This window comes from Pseudomicrostroma glucosiphilum (assembly GCF_003144135.1).
Source record: "Pseudomicrostroma glucosiphilum strain MCA 4718 unplaced genomic scaffold BCV69scaffold_14, whole genome shotgun sequence".
Lineage (NCBI taxonomy): Eukaryota > Fungi > Basidiomycota > Exobasidiomycetes > Microstromatales > Microstromataceae > Microstroma > Microstroma glucosiphilum.
The window spans coordinates 1-21,619 of NW_020289926.1; the positions used below are offsets into that span (position 1 = coordinate 1).

Below are 21,619 nucleotides of genomic sequence, written 5' to 3' on the forward strand. Positions count from 1 at the left end.
TACTACTAGGCAGTTCCTGACCCTAGCCAATCAATCAAACGCAAAAGGAAGACGTCTTCAACGCTCTTTGTGGCACGTTGCGGTCCGACGGCATCATGTGTGTTACAGCCATGCCACACCACAAGAGAGAAAACACCAGAGTCGTTGTCTTCTCCTGTGTACGCTCTACATTCTCTGATTCAACTGGCCCTTACGACGCCATCGCGTTTGAGCAGTGCGCTATCTTGCTGTGTGGACGTCGAAGGTGGACGATCTGCAGCAGCATCGTCAGGTCTACTACTCGGATCACACTGTTCTGACTAAATCTATTACGCAGCTGATCACCGCTCACTGCTACTACAGCAACCGCCATGTCTACCTCACGCCTTCTTGGCCTTTTTGCCCCTTGCCGCTCCGGCCGGAGTAGAAGCTCGGCTGCTTCCAGCCCCGCTGCCACCTCCATTGACGTCTAAGTCCTTCCTCTTCTTGCCACCTTTGCCCTTTTCACCACCTGCGCCTCCATTGACTGTAGCACCGCCTTTGATCTCCTCGGCTCCGTCCCCTCGGTTCAACAGACCCAGTAGAGTGGTGCAACGTCTGGACAGCTCGGCAGGCGTGCGTGAGCGGATAAACCAGTCGAAGCGGAAACCAGGCGAGGTAGCGATATCCTTTTTGATCCTGTCGTATACTTCTCCATCATTGAGCCCGTACTCGGCCAGACGCTGCAAGATGAAGAGGTCCTCGTTTTCGTCGAAGGTCTTGCTCTTGTTGCTATTGGCGTATGGGATTTGGAATCCGTTTGTTCCGACCTTCTTGCGCAGCAGCTCCTCACTGTGTGCGACCTTCTTGCGCTTCTCTTCTCCGGCATCGATGCGCTCCACCAGGCGCTGGTAGTCTGGTACCTCGGTGTACCTGTCCCAGAAGACTTTCGAGTATTCGCGCACCTCCTTCTCTGTCTTCGTCTCGATCTCGCCGGCGATGTCTGCATACTTTGACCTGCCGAACTTTTCAGCACCGCGGATGAAGTGCTGGAAGTCACGACGGGTCCAGTCAACAAAGCCATGCGTCGCGAGATCCTCCTTCTCCTGCTCTTCCTCTTCCGTCAGAGGCTCAGCCTGATCGACGAAAGCTTGTTCCTTTTCACGCTCCTGCTCTACGTCTTCAGGGCTCTCACCCTCCTTGGTCTCGCGCGAGGGGACCTTGTAGTTGATGCTCTTCTGATAAGCAGCAGTCTCCCTCGCCTGTAGCTCAGCCAATCGGGGCGGAAAGAATTGCCAGTCATTGACGCTAGTCTGCTTAGGAGGCTTGGGCGTCTTGTTGGCAGGCTTCGATGGCCCGACCCGCATGGCCTCCTTGAAGTAGGCATCCACGGAGTAGTTGTTCTTCCTTTCTCGCTTGGAGGGCTCAATCCATAGGGGCAGTCGCCCGCTTCCTGACCCAGACCCACCAGGTCGTTGGAAGTTCTCACCTTCCCAATTATAGGCCGTCTCACCACCCTTGAAACTGTTGAGCTCGTCCAGGTTGAACGACTTGTACTTGTCGTTGAGCTGAGTGGTACGCTCTTCTCCGCTCTTGATGATGGCATCAATGTCCTCATCTACTGTGACTGCATTCTTGGAGTTGATGATTTCTTCGGCGCCGTGCTGAATCATGTCGACGAGCTCATCTTTGTTCTGGGCACTCTTGCCAGGCTGAGCCCGACCCTGCTGGATAACCAGCTTGTCCAGCTGCAGCTTTTGAGCTGCTCGCTCCAGGATTCTCTCCTCGATCGACTTATCAGCGACAAACCTGAAGACATAGACCTGCTTCGTCTGACCGATTCGGTGAGCTCTGTCCATGGCCTGGAGGTCGGCCTGGGGATTCCAGTCGGAGTCGAAGAGGACAACGACGTCGGCGGTAGTGAGATTGATGCCCAATCCACCTGCTCGGGTGGTGAGGAGGAAGATGAACTTCTCGCTGCCTGGCCTGTTGTAGTCATCAATGGCAGCAATCCGGTCTTCGTGAGCTGAGGATCCGTCAATTCGGCAGTATTGGTAGTCACGGAAGAAGCAGTAGTCCTCCATGATGTCGAGGACACGACTCATTTGCGAGAAGATGAGGACTCGTGAGCCCTTGGCTTTCATTGACTTCAGCAGCTTGTCGAGGATGATCATCTTACCCGAGTTGAACACCAAGTGCTCATCGGTAGTGAAGGGCGGTCCAGGCTCAGCTCCGTCGAAGAGGTAGGGATGATTGCAACACTTTCGCAACTGCATGACAATGTTCAGCAAGCGCGTCTTGCCTTCCTTCTTGCCGCCACCGCCATTGACGGCATCAATGTCCTTCTCCAGGATGCTCTTGTACCACTTGCGCTGCATCTCGGTCAATCCGACGAAGATGTTGATTTCCTTCTTTGGCAAAAGGGACTTCTCTACGTCGGCTTTGACACGTCGAAGCAAGAAAGGTCGCAAGACCTTGTGCAGTTGCTGAATGACTACGTCCTGCGATTCATCTCCCTTGCCTCTGAACCAGGTCTCAAAGTCTGCAGACGAGGAGAAGACGTCGGGCAATAGGAAGTTGAGCAGACTCCAGAGCTCCATAAGGTTGTTTTGCAGGGGCGTTCCGGTGATGAGGAGACGGCTGCGAGAGGAGAAGGTTCGGACGATCTGCGACAGCATGGAGTCGACGTTCTTGATACGGTGAGCTTCGTCGATGACGATGTACTCCCAAGAAAGCCTCTTGAGGGAACCCTTCTCTCGCAGACACATTTCATAAGTGGTCAGGAGTACGTCGAACTTCTGCGGCAGGATGACGTCCTGGATGATGTCGCCTCGATCTTCTTTTGTACCTTGTAGTACGACAACTCGGAAGCCTGGCACCCACTTTTCGAATTCCCTGCGCCAGTTGTCAAGTGTGCTCTTGGGCACGACGACCAGATGGTAGCCAGGCGTGTCTTTGTAGTCGCGCAGATAGCCCAAGAAGGAGATGGTCTGTAGGGTCTTACCTAGTCCCATCTCGTCTGCAAGGATACCGTTGATACCATTGTGGTAGAGGGAGATCATCCAATTGAGACCCTGAATCTGATAGTCGCGCATAGCGCCACCCTTCACATAGGGTGGGCTCTCGTGGAAGGTGAAGGGCGCGTCTTCTTCATCGCCCTCTTTGAGCAGCTCTTCGTCCTCTTCCTTCTCCGTCTTTCTCCTGCGAGAGCCACCTGTATTGGAAGCTCCTCGCTTCTTGCCCTTTGCACTCTGTGCGGAGCTCTCCTCGAGTAGCTTAGCGAATTCTGGGTCGCGGTCCTTCTTGATGTCGATGAAGTGCTGGAAGAGCTCGGTCTGACCCAGGAGGTAGCTGAACCTCTTCATGGAGTCTGCCGTCTTGCGAGCCTGCTGCTTCTCACGGGTGGAAGTGAGGTCTGAGACTTGGGCTGCCTTCTTTTCGCCCTTGACTTTGCGTTCCTCTGCCCTCTGAGATTTCTCCTTTTCCTTTTCCATCTGGCGAGCGGTCTTGCTTGGCGATCCATCCGCACCGCCGTAGCTCATGCTGGCGTCTGCTTCTTCGCCATCTTCCTCGTCCAGATCTTCGCTCGTCGCGCTGGGTGCCTTGGAAGGGACTCTGCTGACGCTTGCGCTTGCTGTGGGCTGTCTACTGAGTTCGCCGGAGACGGGTATATAGTCTGACAGCTGATCTTGGTCCAGACCGCCTATCGAGGGCGTCGTCGTCTTTGAGATTTCTACCGCCGGGATCTTTGAGCTGGATGTGGGCGGAGAAGGCATGTCTGATGTTGCAAGGCGAGGGGAGCCACTATGTGCAGGCGCCGGGGAGAGGGTGCAGTTCTTCCTGTGGTGTGTCGAGACGAAGCTGGTGTATTGGCCTCTATGGCATTCGCGGCGTCGAATGCTGTTGTAGGAACGCGCGTGTAGAAGATTTCGCGTGACTCTTGGTGTTTGAAGCCGCGAACGGGAGAAGAGATGACGTCGGAGAAGGACGAAGTAGTGAGGAGCTCTGGCTAGGTATGAGATGCCGCGACGTGTAGGGGGGAGCGAGGTGCCGAGAGGTGGCGATGGCGGGTGATGGTGGTGGTGGTGGTGCAGAGCAGAGGAAAGGCGTGGATGCTCTCCCACTCACTCACCACGTAAGTAGGCAGAGACGTCTGGCAGGCAGAGCTTCGGAAGCGGGGGGCGCGGGGGCAGGCGGGCGAGGAGGAAGGACGTGCTTGTCAGACTCAGCGACACAGGCAGGAGCCAATGCGCGTCTTCTCCCCCCCCCCCCCCACCCCCCCCCCCCCCCCCCCCCCCCCCCCCCCCCCCCCCCGTTCCGCTCACATTCGCGCCGTCGTCGCACAGGCATTCACACTCCGACCCGTCCGCGCCACGTCCGATCAATGCCGGCATTGATTCCTTCACCCGCACCGCCCCACTTTACGCGATCATGCAGCAGCGCAGACCCTGCAAGTGCGGAAGTAGATGCTAGTCTACCCTCTCCTCCCCCGCACAGGCAGACGAGGATAAGGCACATCTACTTGCACCGCACTCCTCGCCCGTGCCACTGGCGGTACCGTTTCAGCAATCAGTCTGTCACATCCATACATCTCCAGCACCCACACTCTCGATCATCCGGCTCACTTGGCCCACTACAAAGATGGCGTCTGATCATGACGCCGTCCAGGGCAACTTCGAAGTCAACAAACAATGTAGAGATAGCGAAGAACAAGATGAAGCAACCTATGCCGACATCACCCTCTCCGCAGTCTTGTCTCTCTTCCCTCGGTCTCCCATCTCCCGCGCATCCGTACACGCTTTACCCGAGCTGATTGCAGCATTCGTTCACGTCTTCATCCTCCTGCCCCTCTCCCTCGGTCTCGCAGTCACCAGCCACGTCTTTCTCAATCGCTCCATGTGGGCCAGGGGAGGTGGTCCACCTCGCCTCTCCTTCCCCGTGCGCCGAGCTCGCAACTGGTCGCTCCGCGATACTGCCTCGGTCGCAGTCGTCTCACACCTCCTACCAGCATTCACTAGACTGTCCCGTACTCATCTCTGCCCGTCAGCCGAGAAGCTCATTCCGTACTTTTCGCAGAGCCTCTTCGGCGTCAAGCATCAGGGCTGGTCCATTGGGGGCATATCCATCACATTGGAGGCGCTTCCATCCGAAGTAGCAGTGACGGTACCTTCGCGCGCTTCTCAGACCAATGGCAAGACTTCTCGCAGGGACGAACTACTTTCACGTAGTGCCGTCTTCATCTGGAAGAGCCAAGCAAGCAATGTACACCACCACGCTGTACAGTCCTTCAAGCCAGCCGTTTCCTGCGGCGGTATCGGAGCAGGAGCAGCCAGGAAGGATGAGCGGGTGATACTGCTGTTGTCCGGGGCCAGCTACGCAGATCGTGACCCCGTCGCGGGGCTCTTGGCCTGCAATCTCGTCAATCTCTCTGGTCTACGAACGCTTTGCGTCAACTGGCGCAAGCCAGTACCCTACTCCAGCGCTGGAGAGGGAGCTTTCCCCGCCGGCCTCAACGACGCTCTGCAGGCATACGTTCACCTCGTGCGAACTCTCGGCTTCAAGCCAGAGAATATTTGTCTCACAGCCGAAGGCAGCGGAGCGGGCGTGGCGATGGGATTGATGATATGGTTGAGCGCTCTGGCCAACGATGGCAAAGGCGTCGACCTTGGTCGGCCTGGCAAGGTCATATTGTGGACACCCTGGTGCGACCTGACAATGAGGAGTCCCACATGGCAGACGAATGGTGAGTGCAAAGAGTGCAACGAAACCATTCAACAGGTGTCTGTCCTTAGACTGACCCGTCCTGGTCATCCACCTCTGAACAGCTGCCTTCGACATCATCTCGCCTCGTCTCTCTCGCGAAGCAAGGGGCTTCTACACCTCCTCTGCCCTTCCAGTCAGCGGCAGCAGTGTCTCTCCGAGTGCGTCATATCGCCTCTCTAAACTCCCTCGCGTGCCCTCTCAACAAGACTCAGACTCTGGAATCGAGCTCGACTCGTCGTCCTCGATGTCTCCTTCGCTGGAAGATGAGTATGCGCCTGCTGGGTCGTACGATCAGCAGAAGTCCCTTGCCAAGCGTCTGTCAACACAGCCTCGCGAGAAAGCAAAGACTCTTCTGTCCTGCATACCTTCACTTGGTTTGGAGCATCCTCTCCTCAGTCCCGGTCTACCCATTGACGATTCACGACCGTTCAATACGGCTATTCTCTCTCTCTTGGGTAGATCTACCGCCCCTTTCGGACCATCTACAATTCCAGCCACGAGGTATCTCATCTTCTGCGGAAAAGACTCCGTCTTTTGCGGTGAAGCAGCCTCCCTCTCCCGCAACCTCGACTCTGTCGCCAAGGCCCAATCCGTACAGACCCAGGAACGAAAGCGCGCCGCCGGCTCAAACCGATCACTAGAGGTTTCGCTGTTGGAGGCGATTGATACGCCCACACACTTCAATGTACTCCCGTCGACGTTCATGCCCCGGGCGCAGGAAAAAGTGGATGAAGTCGTTCGAGGCTGGCTGCTTGGAGACCTCGCCTGACCGTGATGTCTCACTTGTGCTCGTGTCTGGACTTTCTGTTATATACCCCATGTCGTTAGTGGTGTCAAGCTCGCCCGCCGAAGCACCTCTACTCGTACTGTCTCTTCTTGTCGTCTTCGCATCTAGATCTTGTGTCTTTGGATGTATCGCATTGCACTACATAATCACATATTACATTACAAGTACTATTTGAAATGATCCGCGTCGCCGCCTCGGCAGAAGGAGCAGCACGGTGTCAAGACGACCTTTCTTGTTCTTCTGCAAATCCTTCCCCTGCACCCGATACCTGCCCCACCACCTCTTCCTCGACCATGATCTCCCTCCAAATTGCACGCTCCATCTCTCGCTGTCCTTGTTCCTTCCCGTACCCGTCCACGTCCACATCCCCCTCTCCCTCTCCACAGGTGAGTATGGCCTGCCGATGACTCAGCCGCAAGTTTGCAGCCTCGTTGAGAATCTTCTCCACGTCCAGATCCGGCAGACCACGCAGGAAAGACTCGCATTCAGAGCGGTCTAGCTCCTCGAGGGTGTCTTTGCAATGCAGCAGGATGGCCAGGCAGACGTACAGGTGCAGCGAGAGAGGCGTCGAGGACGACGGTGGCAGGACGGCCGCATTTTCACCGTCGTCTACGGTTTGAACTCCATAGTGACCTTTCTTCGCCGCCATCGCTGCTCCTGCTGGAGGAGGGTTCTGGTCCGAAGCAGAGGACACGAGATCCATCGTTGGTAGGGATGAGAAATAGGCGTCCCATAGGCGCAGACATCCCCCTTCGTTGAGCTTCATCTGTCCGCTGAAGAGGGATTCCAGCCAACCTTTGACAAAAGGAGTCACGTCCAGGCCTTCATCGTCGAAGTAGGCTCTGAGGTCGGGAAGAGTCCGACGGAGGAGAGAGTGAAAGGTTGCCAGGATGTGTGAGATAGGGAAAGCTTTGCGACGAGACTCTGCATGACTCAAGGACAGGAGAGACGGTCAGTGAAAGTCTGCCGAGGCGATCGCTCGCTCATCAAGTGTCTCACCGATTAGAGTCATCAATTTATCAAAGGCGAAGAAGATCCCAGCTTCCACCCTCTTCTTGCCGCTGATGAGCACAAAGGGACTGGCCAGCTGCACCAGATGAGGTGACCAAAGCCTCTCCTGAATCTGCAGAAGCTCCTCGTCAATTGCACGGCTCTCTTCTTCTTCTCCATCAGCCTCTTCGTCCGATCCGGCGGAAGACGGAGAGCCACGTGATCGAGGCCTGGGCGAGAGTGAGCCGAGGTGACCTGCCCGAGCACGATGAGGAGAGGTATAGCCCGAATGGGGCGACCTAGGCCTCCCAGAAGAGTGAAGACGGGTGTGGAAGCGGGAACTGTTCTGTTGGGAAGGGGAAGAAGAAGAAGAAGGAAGAGCCTTTGATTGATCCCACCCTGAGACTCCGAGGCCCACTTGATCTTCGCCGTTGGCCGTTGCAATGGGAATCGGCTGCGAGTCAGCAACGCTGCTGCCTAGGCCCGCGCCATCAGATGCAGAGTTGGAGTCTCCATCCGTCGAAGCCTGGTGTGCAAGTCGAGATGAGTCCCTTTTGCTATCTGCTCTCGATCTATTCCGGACGTGTGCATGCGGACTATCGAAGGGGGCGAGATCGTCTGGGTAGCCATAGTCGTCGTTGTCTTCAACGCCCATGCCCATGGCAGGGTCAAAAGGCTCCTCCCCGCTGTCGTCATCGACGGCTTGCTCCTCGACATGACTTGGATGACCCACTCGTCCAGGCAGTGATCTTGCATAGCCTGCACTCTGCTCGACCGGCCACTCTGAATGTTGCCGAGGAGGACGAGGGGTTGACACCTCTTCGCTTTCTCCAGATCGGCGCAGAGCCACCGCGTAGGGTCTCGTATCGGCATCTCGTGAGGTTAGCGAGCTGCCCTCTGAAGCCGTTTCATTGGCTGAGAGGAGGTTGCCTGGGTATAAAGTCTCTTCGGATGAGAGATCGCCCGAGCCTGACGCTTCGTCTTGTCTCGCTACGCTTGCTTCCTGCAGTAGCCTCTCACGCAATTTTGCAGCCTCTCTTTGCTCCGACGACTTCCTGCCGATCCAAACGCTGAGGACGTTGTGTATGCGCTTGATGAAGTGTTGTTTGAGCTCGTCATGCTCTATGGCCGCCTGTGACAGATGCTCCTGTGCTGCCAGCGAGGACGTGGACGAGGGGATTGGACCGCTGCCAGCATTACTGGGGAGGCCGTGGCAATTCATCGCCCTGATCGGCCTCAGAGGGCCGCGATCGCGTGCGCCTTTGGCCTTTGTGGGCAAGGATCGACCGATGCTTCCTTCCTTGGCCTTGGGCAGCTCGGGCGGATGATGTGAAGAGGATGCATCGTACTGTGTGCGCTGATCTCCGCGGAGGTAGTCAAAGTCGTGAGGTACGCGATGCCTCCAGACTCGCTCTGCCTCCTGTCGAATGAGATCGGACACCTTTGACGAAAAGGAGCGTGGGTGCGAGTAAGAGGAGAAGAGGCCGTCGTAGGTATTGTAGAGGGCTCGCACAGAAGTCATCTCCTGACTCTTGTCCGGGGAGAGGACGCCGAGGAGATACATCCATACCTCGCCACGCACTGCAGGATGGACGCCATGCCTGGAGAGGTGCCGCAGTCGAGCAATGTCCACATGCTGCTCCGAGGAGAGTAGCTGAATGGACGGTGGGTAGAAGAGAGGTGGGCGATGGTGAGGAGCCAGTGCTGGGGCCTCTCTTGGGCAGCGCAGGGCCCATTGCTTAGGCCTGGCTGGATGCATGACTTACCTCTACGAACTCCTCGACCGAGGCGGCCATCCTTGGCGAGCGTGTGAGGAGGAGGAGTGCCGGATCAGGACGCTTCCGATTGCATCACTGGGTCATGACAAGACCATGACAATGGGCAGCAGAGGCGATACGCAGCAGCAGAGGGAACACTGCTCCCGGCACACAATGGCCGTGCACCCCGACGCGCCCGCTTTGCATTGACCTGCTCCCTCCGCTCCGTTCCGACTTGGAAGCCACTTGATCTCACCTCACACCAACACCACAGTTGCCGTACAGCCGTATTGCCGCTCGCCATGTCTGACCGAGGCTCCAACTCCGGTCGACGGGTTGGCGGCTACTCCAGCTCTCCCCTCAGCGACGACAGCCACGCTCTCAGCCAGATGCAGAGCCTCAAGTCTCGCCCACCCTGGGCAGCCTCAGCAGCGAGCTCGTATGTGCGATCTGGAAGCTACCGCGACATCAACCTCCGATCAGCGCACGTCTATGTCGAAGAGGTTGCCATGCAGGACTGGCCAGCTCATATCTTGCAACTCGCCGAAGCTCTCGCAGGCCCTGGTGGGGGCCCCGCTCCGGCTGTGCTCCAGCCCAATCCTACCTTGACCGATGACCCGTTGAGAGAATCGGCCGTGACCCTTGCCGGACAAGTCAGCAACTATCGCTTGAAGAGCGAGTCTGATTGGATGGAACTGAACAGGCGCGTACTGAGTGTACTCGAACATGATCATCTCATCAAAAGCCAGGACCGAAGGTTTGACGCTCAAGTCGGCCCCACGAGCGACACCAACCTCTTCCTTTCGACTCCGACGCCCGACCTCGCGTTTGGCCTGCCTACGTCTCTTGATGAAGATGCAGACGAACCTCTGTCTCGGAGCCTTCTCACACAATGGTATAATCTTCGCGGTGTACAAGCTTTCCCTTCGCCCGGTCGTCCGGACATGGCCTTTCCCTGCCTCATCTACGAGGCTGAACCGGACACTGGGAATCTTGTGGCTCCAGAAAATCAGGCATCTTACGGAGCAGCCAAGGCACTATCAATGATACAGAGTCTTCGAAATCGATATCACGAGTTGGGAGGTTCTCGAATGTCCGAACGCCTGCCGGTCATTGTCATTTGTTCTCGAGGCCCTATATACGAAGTTCTCGTGGCATTCGATCTGCACGCAAACGAGATTCCCCCCAAGACGACTGACCCAGCTTCCGCCAAGTCGACCGCAAAGGCAGGTGTACACCTTGTTGAGATCTGGACGGGTAGTGTACACCGTCCAGAGGTGATGTACCTGTTTCAGTTGCTCCTCAACAGAGTGCTGAGCTGGTTCTTAGCAACCTTCCGACCGACCATTATCAACATGATCAACACTGTCAAGGCGTCGGTTTCATAGAAAGCACTTCGATCTGAGTAGGCGCAAGACCAAGATTCAGCTCCCGTACGCGGGAGACATGTGACGATCTGAGATCTCTGCACTGGGAGTCTGGCTAGCTCGATAACGTTAGGCCAGCTCTGATCTTTCATCGCGGCGTGACCCCATCCCACTCCAGAGTAAGATTCGCCGTTCAATCATATACCCGTCTCATTCATTGTGGCGTCCCTTTGAGGTCTGTCCTTGAATAGTGGCCAGTAGTGTGTTGCTGTTGGTACGCGAGTGAGTCTCCTCGGCTGAAGCCAAGCTGAGTTCGAGTCCCGAGAGCGGCCCACTCTTCAGAGCGATCCTGGATGTGTGCGCTAGCTCCTGCAATCTGATACATAGGCGGACGCTTGGGGACCTTACGCTAGCCATTCTCTTCTTTTGAGCGCATTACTGCCTGGCCTTCGATCCTGTATGCTAGCCACAAGCAATTTGCGACGAGTGTTCCTGTTCCAATTCCAAGCGACGTCTGCACAACTTTGTTGCTCAATTGCCTCTGGGTCTTACTGTCAGCATACAATGTAGAGAGAGGGTCCTGTTGCCACTCTGTCTCCCGTCTGCGTATTTCTCAGGTGACTTGACCACGCCTTCGCAATCTGTCACCTGTCAGGCGGTGCGGGGTGCAATCGGCACGGAATGGGCGTCGTGGCTGCCACCCAGCACCGCGCGTCGGCCAGACGCACACACAAGCGGGTCGGTGCGCCTTTTGCCTCGGCTCAATGCAACGCACGCAACGCAACACACCCACGCCAACGCTCACACACGCTCACACACCCCTCCTCTGCTCCCTACCACTGTACCCGTCTCGTACCAGCAGGCCCTCCGAGGTCATCGTCGACATCGTACAGATCCAGAGCAGCGTGGAAGCCCCGTACCACTGCCACGCATCCCCAGCAAAGGCCCACCGCCCTCCCTCTACCTCTCGGTCGATCTCTCTGCGCCGACCTCAGCTGCTTCCCTACGAGGAAGATCCATTCCGGACGCTGTCCACTCGGTCCAGGGGAGTGCGACGAGGATTATGGACCCACAGGACCATTTGCGCACGTCGCAAGAGCCGAACGGCACCTCCGACCATGCATCGCAAGATCCGCACGTGGAGTATGCCGCCGCCGCCTCCCTAGAAGATTCGGGTGCGGCAGATTCACATCCACCTGTAGCAACTTCTTCGGACTCGGCAGTCGAAGACACAACGGCGATTGCTCCAGTACTTCAACATGCGACAGAGGCAGCCGAAGAGGACAGTCACGAGACGGGTAAACCAAGTCTATCAGCTGGGACCTCGATCCTGCCTCAAGGGCGCATATCCTCGGCACAAGAACAGTCCACTACCAACGGTGGTATCCGGAATCAGGAGGCTACCGAGAGCAAGGCAGGCGCCGTGACCCCTCCGCCGCTTTCTGAAGGTTTAGACCGACAGCAGCCAGTCGAATCTGAACCCGAAGCCGTTGTTCCCGAATCCGACGAGCAGTCGCAAGTGGCCGCCCCAAATGTCGATGATCAGGGCAAGCCAGAGTCTCTTTCAGGAAAGATCCCTGTGAAACCTACGCAGACGCTAGAGGACACGAATGTAGCTGTGGAATCGACACCAAAGTCGCGGAGCTTCTCATCAGTCCCCCTTGGCGGACCTTCCGTCTTCATCCTTGCGGCACTGGAACAATTGATCTCATCGAAGGACGCCAAAGGCTCCAAGAGCGCTGCAAAGCAACTACGAGAGGCTGCCGAATCAGCTCGTGACCTCGTCAGGAGTGTTGCTGGAGATTCGAGCGCCGAATATGATCCGAGGATCATCTTCGAGCCCTTCCGGCTCGCCTGCGAGCCTGGCCGAAGTACGACGACGCATACAACTGCACTAGACTGCGTTGGGAAGATGGTCAGCTATGGTTTCTTCTCCGGGGAGCGTGGCTCTGCACAAGGCCAGGGAGATTTGTCCGATACCGTCGTGACGACTATATGCCAATTGCCGCCGACAAGCCCTAGCGCAGTCAGCCTACAGCAGCTCAAAGCTCTGCTCGCACTGGTTTTGGCTGGTCTTGCTAGGCAGAGCTCGCTTTTGCAAGCCGTTAGGACGGCATATGACGTTTTCCTCCTCTCCAAGGACCCACAAACGCAAGCCGTTGCTCAAGGCGTCTTGACCCAGATGTGCAGCTCTACTTTTGGTCGAGTCAAGATTCGTGAGCCGCCGAGCGGAGCCGAGGGAGGAGCTGGCCCGGACGGAGCTGGCAGTGCGAATGGCGGTGGTCAGCTTCTGACCAAACAATCTGGACCCGAGTCGGCTGGTGAGGCATCCGAAGAAGGTCGTGTGACGCTGAAAGACCTGGAGACACGAGCTTCTTTCGACCAAGAAGCTCCGGGACTGCAATCCGGACTTACAGGCCAAGGCGACAGAAGAGAAGGCACGGCTGAGAAGCCTGCGTCAGTTGCAGATGAATCCACATTGGTCGGAGTAGCATCAAGTGATCTGACAGAGGAGGAGCTTTTGACCAAAGACGCCTTCCTGGTCTTGAGGGCTCTCTGCAAACTCAGTTGGAAGCCGCTGGCCGCTGACTCGGAGCGTGATGTTCGCTCTCACGGGATGCGTAGTAAGCTTCTTGCTCTTCATCTCATTTTGGGAATTCTGCAAGGTCATCTGCGTGTATTCCAAGACCCAAGCATCTCCTTGTCAAGCTCGACTACAGGAGAACGGACACCACTCGTTCAGGCAGTCAAACAGTACCTCTGTCTCAGTCTCAGTCGGAACGCCGTTTCGCCCGTCAACCAGGTGTTCGAGGTCTCTTGCGAAATTTTTTGGAGAGTCCTAGATGGACTTCGAACGAAGCTGAAGGTGAGTGAGAAGTCCTAGCAATCGGCAGGACACACGCTGAAATTACTTAATCCGACATGAAAAATCGCAGAAAGAGATCGAGGTTCTATTGAGCGAGATATTCCTGCCGATCCTGGAGATGCGAACGTCCACCACTACACAGAAGAGCATCTTGTTGAGCATCTTGATGCGGATCTGCCGGAATCCTCAAGCCCTCGTCGAGATTTACCTCAACTACGACTGTGATCGTACAGCCCTCGACAACGTCTACGAGCGTCTAATCACTGTCATCTCCAAGATCAGTCAGACCCATCTCAGCCAAGAAGTCAAAGACAAAGCGAGAGAAGCGCAATTGGCCGCTGAAGCTGATCAGCAGAATGCTCCTGCAGCAAGCCGGATGAGCAGATCAAGCAACGTCTCTAGCTCTGGGCCCGGTAACGTAACACTGCCGCCTCAGCTTTCGACCTCTGAGGTCGCTTCGTCCGACGTCACCTCTTCGAGCGCTGGTGGAGCCGATGGACAGGGCAACAGTCCGGTGGAAGTGAGGCTGAAGCGCCAATCTTTAGACTGTCTTTGTGCTGTTCTGCGGTCGCTTGTAGTGTGGTCTCAGAGGGGAGCGTCTGCTTCTGATCAGTCAACATCGACAATGGCCTTACCACGCAGCGTCAGCAATGCCAGTATCAGCCTTGAGACTGGGCAAAGCTCTCATTCACCTCGAACCAGCGAGGACATAAGACCAGGAGATGACTTGACTGGGCTCTCTAGAGAGTCGCAGCCGTCAGGGTACAGCGCTGGCTCCAATGGAGCGAGTCTTGACCATTCGCGAGTTGCCACACCAGACGTCAACGGCAAGGCAGCCTCGGCCGATGATGATCCGACTCGTTTTCAGGACGCCAAGCAACGCAAGACCATTCTCCTGGAAGGAATTCGTAAATTCAACTTCAAACCCAAGCGAGGTATTGAATTCCTGCACCAGCACGGCTTCCTTCGGTCTCGCCAGCCAAGTGACATCGCTCGGTTCCTCCTCTACGCTGATGGTCTGAACAAAGCTCAGATCGGAGAATATTTGGGGGAAGGCGATGCTGAAAATATCGCCACGATGCACGCATTTGTGGATCTGATGGACTTTGACAATATGCCTTTCACGACGGCTCTGCGGCGCTTCCTCCAGGCTTTCCGTCTACCCGGAGAGTCTCAAAAGATCGATCGATACATGCTCAAGTTTGCTGAGCGTTACGTCGCAGGCAACCCTTCTACTTTTGCAAATGCCGACACTGCCTACGTATTTGCCTACTCGGTTATCATGCTCAATACAGACGCTCACAATGCCCAAGTCAAGCACCGCATGACTCTGAAGGACTTTGTGCGCAACAACGAAGGCATCGACGATGGCAAGAGTCTCCCTGAGGAATACGTTCGTAGTGTCTTTGAGGAGATTCAGACGAACGAAATCAAAATGAAGGACGAACAAATTGCAGCTAGTACCACTGCGCCACCACCAGCGACAGGCCTAGCCGGCGCCATTGCGACCGTGGGTAGGGATCTGCAACGAGAGGCATACGTTCTGCAGTCCGAGGGCATGGCGAGTAAGACCGAGGCTCTCTTCAGAACGATGGTCCGAGCTCAACGGCGCATCCATCCACAACAGCGCGCCGCCGCTGAACAATTCTTTTCTGCGAGCCACTTTGAACATGTACGACCGATGTTCGAAGTCGCCTGGATGGCATTTCTCGCGGGTGTCTCTGGCCCTATGCAAGAGTCCGACGATGCAGAAACAATTGCGCTCTGTTTAGCTGCATTCCGTGATGCTATCCACATCGTCTGTCTCTTCGGGATGGAATTGGAGAGAAACGCGTTTATCACCACTCTAGCGAAATTCACCTTCCTCAACAATCTCGGCGAGATGAAAAACAAGAATGTCGAGGCGATCAAAACTTTACTCGGCATCGCTCAGACTGAGGGCAATTACCTGAAAGGCAGCTGGCGAGAAGTGCTCGCTTGCGTGAGTCAGCTGGAGCGTTTCCAACTCATCTCAGGAGGCGTCGACGAGCGCCAAATACCAGATGTTGGACGACGCAATTCTCGCAATGCAGCAAGCGCAAATGGCCGCGCCCCGTTGACCCTTCCCGATGAGGACGTCGTCCTAGCAGGAGGCTCGACGGAGGTCACTGTGGCTGCCGATATGGTCTTTGCATCCTCTGCGAGACTCTCCGGTGAAGCTATCGTCGACTTTGTGCAATGCCTCGTTGAGAATTCGTGGGAGGAGATCCAGTCTTCGAGCATGACGGAGCATCCGCGCCTCTTCTCCCTCCAGAAGTTGGTCGAGATCTCGTATTACAATATGAACCGCATCAGACTAGAGTGGAGCTCCATCTGGGCCGTCCTTGGGCAGCACTTCAACCGAGTCTGTATTCACCCACGACCACAAGTCTCAGCTTTTGCCCTCGATTCGCTGCGTCAATTGTCCAACCGCTTTCTGGAGCTGGAGGAATTGCCTCTTTTCAAATTCCAAAAGGACTTTTTGAAACCATTCGAGTACACAATGCGCAATACAACGAGCACTGAATCCAAGGAGATGGTACTCAGTTGTATTCAGCAGATGATCCTCTCGCGGATTCACAACATGCGCTCGGGATGGAGGACATTGCTAGGTACTTTAGCCGCGTCCGCAAAGTCGTCTGAAAGGGTGGCGACGAGCGGCTTCGAGCTCGTGCGCGGCCTTTATACTGATCACTTCGACGACATTATTCAAGCCGGCGCTTTCGCAGATCTCACGGTTTGCTTGACCGACTTTGCCAAAGCGACACAAGCTCAGAAGATTGCTCTCCGTAGTGTAGAGCTCCTCTCCTCCATTGTACCTGCCATGCTCGCTTCGCCAATCTGCCCTCTACATCCTCACAACGACCCTGGTCCGTCGCAAGCACAAGCTCCGGCTGACGATCCGATGGTACGGTTCTGGTTCCCAAGTCTCTTTAGCTTCTACGACGTCATTATGAACGGCGATGATCTTGAAGTGCGGAGGGTAGCGCTGGACTCCCTCTTTGAGATCCTGAGACGATACGGCTCCACATTTAGGCATGATTTCTGGGCAACCGTATGCCAAGAGGTCATATTCCCGATCTTTGCCGTCTTGCGATCGCGCTCAGACGTGTCGAGGTTCAGCACGCAGGAGGATATGAGCGTCTGGCTCTCGACGACGATGATTCAGGCCTTGCGCAATCTCGTCACCCTTTGGACGTACTACTTCGAAACGCTGGAGTCGCTCTTGCCCAAGCTACTTAATCTGCTTTGCGCCTGTATCTGTCAGGAGAATGACACTCTTGCTCGCATCGGTACATCATGCCTCCAACAGCTGCTGGAGGCGAATGTTCGCAAACTGTCGGATCCCCAATGGACAGAGGTCGTCGATACATTCCTGGAGCTATTCCGCACTACGACAGCACAGCAGCTCTTTGATCCTGCCCTGCGAGCCGAGAGTGTCGCAGCCTCACCAGGCGGCCCTTCACGATCTCACACTTCGGGAGAGGCAGCTATCAACCCCCTAAGCCCGGGGGTCATTCCTTCTGAAGCTGCCGGCGCAGGCGCGGATGAGGGAGAGCCGGACTATACCTCCCACCGGCAAAGCTTGACAGCATCGGAGCGGCGACGAGCCTTCAAGCAGATCATTGTCAAATGTGTTTTGCAGCTGCTGCTCATCGAGACGACGCATAGCCTGTTGGCAAAGCCGATCGTGTATGAATTGATTCCCCCTGCCGAGCTTCTCAGGCTGATGGAGGTGCTGGAGAAAAGCTATCACTTCAGTAGGAAATTCAATTCGAACAAGGAGCTGCGCATGGCGCTTTGGAAAGTCGGATTCATGAAGCAATTGCCCAATCTGCTCAAGCAAGAGAGCTCCTCCGCTGCCACCCTGATCAATGTGCTGGTGAGACTGCATGGAGATAGGCGACCATCGCACCGACTACTGAGGGCCAAGGTCCGAAAGACGCTCGTCCCTCTGGGAGAGGCTGTCGTCAATTCTTACCTTCCTCTCGATCCTGAGACGCAGGGAAGGAATGTTGCAGCCTGGACGCCCGTCGTAGCCGAAGTGTTCAGTGGACTCTGCACATTCCACGACGTTGCCGAGGGGGAAGAGATCAATGACGACGAGTCTGCATCCCCCGGCTTTGCGGGCCCTAAAGACATGGGGGGCAAAGTATTCACGCATCATGCTAAGATCTTCTTTCCGCTCGCAGTCGATCTGCTTTCGCGCGAACCGCTCCCTACCTCAATCGGGGAGGCTTTGCGGACTTTCTTCTATAAAGTAGGCGTTGCACAGGGCATGATCGATGAGGAGTCGGATCGGGAGAGGAGGCGGAAGATCCAGGAGGGGAGGGACAGGGAGAAGGGGTTGCGCACCGTCTCACTGGATGCCGAACAGCAGCAGCAGCCGCGGTTCAAGCTGAGAGACCCGCCAGCACCCAAGCTCGCTGCGGATGTGCACGCTGCTGAAAAGAGGTTGGGGGAGGACGTGCCAATTCATCGGCCCACAAGTGCGGATGCCACGTTCGCTCCTACCCCTCCGGAGCAAGACTAGACCTCTCTGTTCACCGCCTACGTATTGTCATAAAGACTCTGCTTCGCCTTTAGCAATGAATGCACGCTGTCTACACTGTTTGCATAGAAGATGCGCGCACTATCTTGAATCTCGAGCTGCGCTTGAAAGTCGACCACGGTACCAGCACGAGTGCTGTACCAGGCAGAAAGAGAAGACCAGTGCAGCGCAGCGGCAAAGGTTGTGTCGCCACTGGGTTCGCTAGAGGTGTTTCGTGCTTGCTTCGTTCTGGCGACCGTCATACTGACTTGGCTCTTACGAATACCATCACACTCTTCGACGCATGTCACCTCGTCAGCGACACTCTCGCTCCTGCGGCTCTACGTCCAGAGTCTAGCAACGTTCCATTGCAGAATTTGCATTATTTTCCAGCGCACTGTGTCTCCGCATCCTTTCACACAAGGACTGCTCGCTCCTCTCTTGAGGCTTGGAAAAATGGTGGAACTTTGTTGCGTATTGTGCAGCGCTCGGCACCTCAGGAGATTTGCAATGACGACATCGTCACCGTACCACATGTTCCACGAGGTGAAGTGTCAGAGGCACCACATAGCAATTCATGACGCCCACGCCGCAAGTCTGCGCTCCGGCTTTCGGGTCTCCTGCGACCACTGCGTGCATCCACAGGTCAAAGGCCATCGGTTGAGCAATTTGGAGTTCATGCGGAGGAAGCCAGAATCGTCAGTCGTGCCGGGCGCATTTGAACGTTCCCCGATGGACAGCGGGGACAGCGGGCGTAGCATCAAATCCAAGTCGCAATCTGCTGACACTCGTTCGCGGGAGAGCCTCCAGTCAGCAGTCACCACGAGTTCCCCGAGGCGCCGGGCGGCATCGCTGTACCCGAGGTCCGTTGCGCGCGTGGCTGACGCAGGGCTGACGGACTGACCCACTGAGGCTAGGCAAGACGCCGAACGGGCCGCGGACGAGAACACTGATGAGATGAAGTGCTGCAAGCTGCTGCCACCCAGAAGTGAGATAGAACACCGGTCGCTTGTGCTTGAGCAGGCCAGTTCCCCGGTCAGCATAACCTGGATGTCAGCTGACTTCCTCCATGCACCACCCCACATACGCAACGCCCAGGAGAGGTCGGCTTTCTCTCCATCGGTCGGGGCTCCACCTTCCCCGCTTCGGAGATCGCCTGCCCCACATTAGGAACATTCCTCACGCCAGCAATTGTGACGCTCAGCATTGCCGATTGTTGCTCTCTTCTCACAGCCTTGCTGTCTCCTCAGTCATCCCTCGGCCACTCACACAGCGTACGCAAGGACCGACTAGGCGCGCGGTGGCAGAGATATAAAAGGGCTCTCGTGGAGCATGCGGAGTGACCCTTTTTCTCAACATCCACCCACCCCCCTACCCCTCAGACCAGCCAATTGTGACCTTCTGTTTCAGCAATGCGTACCTCAGTGGTCTCGTTAGCTGCTGTCCTCACAGCACCCGTACTGTTGTGGTCTGCGCCAGCTCTGGCGCAGCGCAACGATAGCGTCGGCGCTTTGCCTCAGATGGTAAGGCTCTCTTCGCGCTGAGTGTTACCTGGCTGCCCACTGACAGACCTCACTCTGCTCGTGTTGATGGCAGGGCTGGAATTCTTACAACGCGTACGGCTGTGCTCCGAATGAGACCAAGGTCAGAGCAAACCTCAATGCGTTAAAGTCCAACGATCTCATCTCACTAGGATACTCTCTCTTCCAAGTCGACTGCGGTTGGCAGGCAAGCTTTCGAAACGCCTCGAACGGAGCCATTTCGATAGTGACCGATCGCTTCCCCAACGGCTTCCAGAAGCTTGCCAACGACGTACGAGCTGCTGGAATGTCTTGGGGAATGTATACCGACGAAGGCGAATTGAGCTGTGACACCGACCCTAGTCGCGGAGCGATCGGTTCACTAGGCCATGAAGCCGCCGATGCCGCCTTCTTCAAGTCACTCGGCACCGTGACGGTCAAGGTTGACAATTGTTTCGTTGATGGCCGCAATAACGCACCGAAGACTCCATCATCGGACTTTGTCACCCGCTACAGTGTCATGTCCAGAGCTCTGACTGCTCAGGGCATAGGTGGTATGGAGGTCTGCCAGTGGGGCGTTCCGTACTCGAGCTCTTCCGGCTTGCAAGGCCCTGCGCAATGGACAGCCAACCTGTCTACCAGTTTCCGCCTAAGTGACGACATCAGTAACGACTGGGTCTCTGTCGTTCGTATCTCAAATCAGGCTATGAACATCGTCAACAAGGGACTCAGCGGACCGCGATCCTATGCCGATGCGGACCTCCTGGAGATTGGTAACAACGTACTGACTTTCGAAGAGCAGAAAACGCACTTCACGCTTTGGGCGGCTTTGAAAAGTCCTTTGATGGTACGTAGCTCGTCTCATGACATAAAGTCCTGTGCGCGAGAACGGCCTTGGAAATAAATGGCAAAGCAGTAATGGCAGTCGATCCTTAGCCCTGACATTTCTTCGCACACTCCCGACAGATTTCGACGGACCTGAGCACCGCATCGCAAAACACGCTGACGATTCTCAAGAACACTGACGTCATTGCGCTGAACCAGGACACCAGAGGAGAGCCTGTGAAGCTTGTACAGCGCTATTCCAATGCCTATGACTTATACCAAGGGACTTTGGCCAACGGGGACCGCATTGTCCTTCTGATCGAACAGGGCAACCAAGTCCGCTCATACACCATCAACTTTACCCAATTCGGCATCTCCACCGCCAATATGTACGAGCTTTGGTCGAAACAGCGACGTACAAGTGTCTCCTCCTTCGCAGGCACTGTTCTTCCTCACGGAGTCATTGCTTTACGACTCTCCAACATCGTGGTGTCGGGCGCTGTGGCGCCGACTCTCACATACTATGAGGCCGAGGCTGCTACTCTGTCAGCAGGTGCTGTAGCACAAGCTTGTGCTGGCTGCAGCGGGGGCAAGAACGTCGGCTACGTCGGCACTCTCACCTTCAACAATGTCGCATCGAAGGGGACTACTCAGACCGTCTTCTTTGACTATGTCAACGCCAACATCTCCTACCTTGGCACGAACAGCACCTCTGCTATTGGAGCCAATGTCAGAGTCAACGGAGGAAGTCCGCAAGAGGTGCTGTTCCCTCTGTCGGGATACAACTGGGGAGAAGATGTATGGCAGGGCTTCAAAGTCGATCTGAGTGGCTTTAAGCCTGGAACGTCCAACACCCTTGCAATCAGTGGGGGTCACTATCTCAGTCGCTACGCACCAGACATCGACCGCATTGGCATTGTCGCTTAGCCAAGTCTACGAATTCCATTTCTACTCATTGTTCTGATAGGGCACGTTCAACCGCGTGAAGGACTCATTCCTGCGCGACCAGTGCGGTGTGATGACGGTTGCCGAAACATTTCGTTTTTTCGTGGGACCGTTGGTTGTATCCATCTTGTGGCGTGCTGTAAAGGAAGGCAATGACAATGCGCGATACTCATGTCTGATGCTAAGAGCTCAAGTAGATGTCACTCTTTTCTCGATTCGTCACAACGGATCGTCACGTCCAAATTTATCGCCGTGCGTTAGTGATACCCAGATCAACCACGGTAACATCGCT

The 21,619-nt window shown here is 55.9% G+C and overlaps 7 protein-coding genes across 7 annotated transcripts; 4 read left to right on the forward strand and 3 right to left on the reverse strand.

Moving 5' to 3' along the window:
- Window positions 1-310: 310 nt before the first annotated feature.
- BCV69DRAFT_284680 (putative ISW2-ATPase component of a two subunit chromatin remodeling complex) lies at window positions 311-4,122 on the reverse strand. The gene has a single exon (XM_025493131.1). It carries the CDS (start codon window positions 3,732-3,734, stop codon window positions 360-362), a length of 3,375 nt encoding a protein of 1,124 aa, XP_025345856.1. The 5' UTR covers window positions 3,735-4,122; the 3' UTR covers window positions 311-359.
- Window positions 4,123-4,406: 284 nt separating this feature from the next.
- BCV69DRAFT_284681 (hypothetical protein) lies at window positions 4,407-6,672 on the forward strand. The gene is made up of 2 exons (XM_025493132.1): window positions 4,407-5,701; window positions 5,784-6,672. The coding sequence occupies exons 1-2, from the start codon at window positions 4,600-4,602 to the stop codon at window positions 6,488-6,490; spliced, it is 1,809 nt and encodes a 602-aa protein (XP_025345857.1). The 5' UTR covers window positions 4,407-4,599; the 3' UTR covers window positions 6,491-6,672.
- Window positions 6,613-9,394, reverse strand: BCV69DRAFT_284682 (hypothetical protein). The gene is made up of 3 exons (XM_025493133.1): window positions 9,265-9,394; window positions 7,508-9,152; window positions 6,613-7,432 (listed from the first exon to the last, which is right to left on the reverse strand). Exons 1-3 carry the CDS (start codon window positions 9,292-9,294, stop codon window positions 6,726-6,728), a joined length of 2,382 nt encoding a protein of 793 aa, XP_025345858.1. The 5' UTR covers window positions 9,295-9,394; the 3' UTR covers window positions 6,613-6,725.
- Window positions 9,395-9,500: 106 nt separating this feature from the next.
- Window positions 9,501-10,738, forward strand: BCV69DRAFT_60197 (hypothetical protein). The gene has a single exon (XM_025495387.1). The coding sequence runs from the start codon at window positions 9,558-9,560 to the stop codon at window positions 10,641-10,643; it is 1,086 nt and encodes a 361-aa protein (XP_025345859.1). The 5' UTR covers window positions 9,501-9,557; the 3' UTR covers window positions 10,644-10,738.
- Window positions 10,739-11,410: 672 nt separating this feature from the next.
- BCV69DRAFT_262660 (hypothetical protein) lies at window positions 11,411-18,530 on the forward strand. The gene is made up of 2 exons (XM_025490722.1): window positions 11,411-13,488; window positions 13,559-18,530. The coding sequence occupies exons 1-2, from the start codon at window positions 11,686-11,688 to the stop codon at window positions 18,038-18,040; spliced, it is 6,285 nt and encodes a 2,094-aa protein (XP_025345860.1). The 5' UTR covers window positions 11,411-11,685; the 3' UTR covers window positions 18,041-18,530.
- Window positions 18,285-19,286, reverse strand: BCV69DRAFT_60218 (hypothetical protein). The gene has a single exon (XM_025495388.1). It carries the CDS (start codon window positions 19,120-19,122, stop codon window positions 18,613-18,615), a length of 510 nt encoding a protein of 169 aa, XP_025345861.1. The 5' UTR covers window positions 19,123-19,286; the 3' UTR covers window positions 18,285-18,612.
- BCV69DRAFT_284684 (alfa-D-galactopyranosidase/beta-L arabinopyranosidase) lies at window positions 18,957-21,498 on the forward strand. The gene is made up of 3 exons (XM_025493134.1): window positions 18,957-19,560; window positions 19,634-20,404; window positions 20,524-21,498. Exons 1-3 carry the CDS (start codon window positions 19,450-19,452, stop codon window positions 21,307-21,309), a joined length of 1,668 nt encoding a protein of 555 aa, XP_025345862.1. The 5' UTR covers window positions 18,957-19,449; the 3' UTR covers window positions 21,310-21,498.
- Window positions 21,499-21,619: the final 121 nt, after the last annotated feature.

Bases quoted from the DNA above. Each gene is read 5' to 3' on its own strand.
- BCV69DRAFT_284681 (XM_025493132.1), top strand. From the start codon at position 4,600: ATGGCGTCTGATCATGACGCCGTCCAGGGCAACTTCGAAGTCAACAAA. The intron at 5,702-5,783 runs GTGAGTGCAAAG...ACCTCTGAACAG, and splicing joins TCCCACATGGCAGACGAATG to CTGCCTTCGACATCATCTCG.
- BCV69DRAFT_284684 (XM_025493134.1), top strand. From the start codon at position 19,450: ATGCGTACCTCAGTGGTCTCGTTAGCTGCTGTCCTCACAGCACCCGTA. The intron at 19,561-19,633 runs GTAAGGCTCTCT...TGTTGATGGCAG, and splicing joins TCGGCGCTTTGCCTCAGATG to GGCTGGAATTCTTACAACGC. The intron at 20,405-20,523 runs GTACGTAGCTCG...CACTCCCGACAG, and splicing joins CTTTGAAAAGTCCTTTGATG to ATTTCGACGGACCTGAGCAC.
- BCV69DRAFT_284680 (XM_025493131.1), bottom strand. From the start codon at position 3,734: ATGCCTTCTCCGCCCACATCCAGCTCAAAGATCCCGGCGGTAGAAATC.
- BCV69DRAFT_262660 (XM_025490722.1), top strand. From the start codon at position 11,686: ATGGACCCACAGGACCATTTGCGCACGTCGCAAGAGCCGAACGGCACC. The intron at 13,489-13,558 runs GTGAGTGAGAAG...GAAAAATCGCAG, and splicing joins GACTTCGAACGAAGCTGAAG to AAAGAGATCGAGGTTCTATT.
- BCV69DRAFT_60218 (XM_025495388.1), bottom strand. From the start codon at position 19,122: ATGTGGGGTGGTGCATGGAGGAAGTCAGCTGACATCCAGGTTATGCTG.
- BCV69DRAFT_60197 (XM_025495387.1), top strand. From the start codon at position 9,558: ATGTCTGACCGAGGCTCCAACTCCGGTCGACGGGTTGGCGGCTACTCC.
- BCV69DRAFT_284682 (XM_025493133.1), bottom strand. From the start codon at position 9,294: ATGGCCGCCTCGGTCGAGGAGTTCGTAGAG. The intron at 9,153-9,264 runs GTAAGTCATGCA...CCGTCCATTCAG, and splicing joins CGGTCGAGGAGTTCGTAGAG to CTACTCTCCTCGGAGCAGCA. The intron at 7,433-7,507 runs GTGAGACACTTG...TGAGTCATGCAG, and splicing joins TAAATTGATGACTCTAATCG to AGTCTCGTCGCAAAGCTTTC.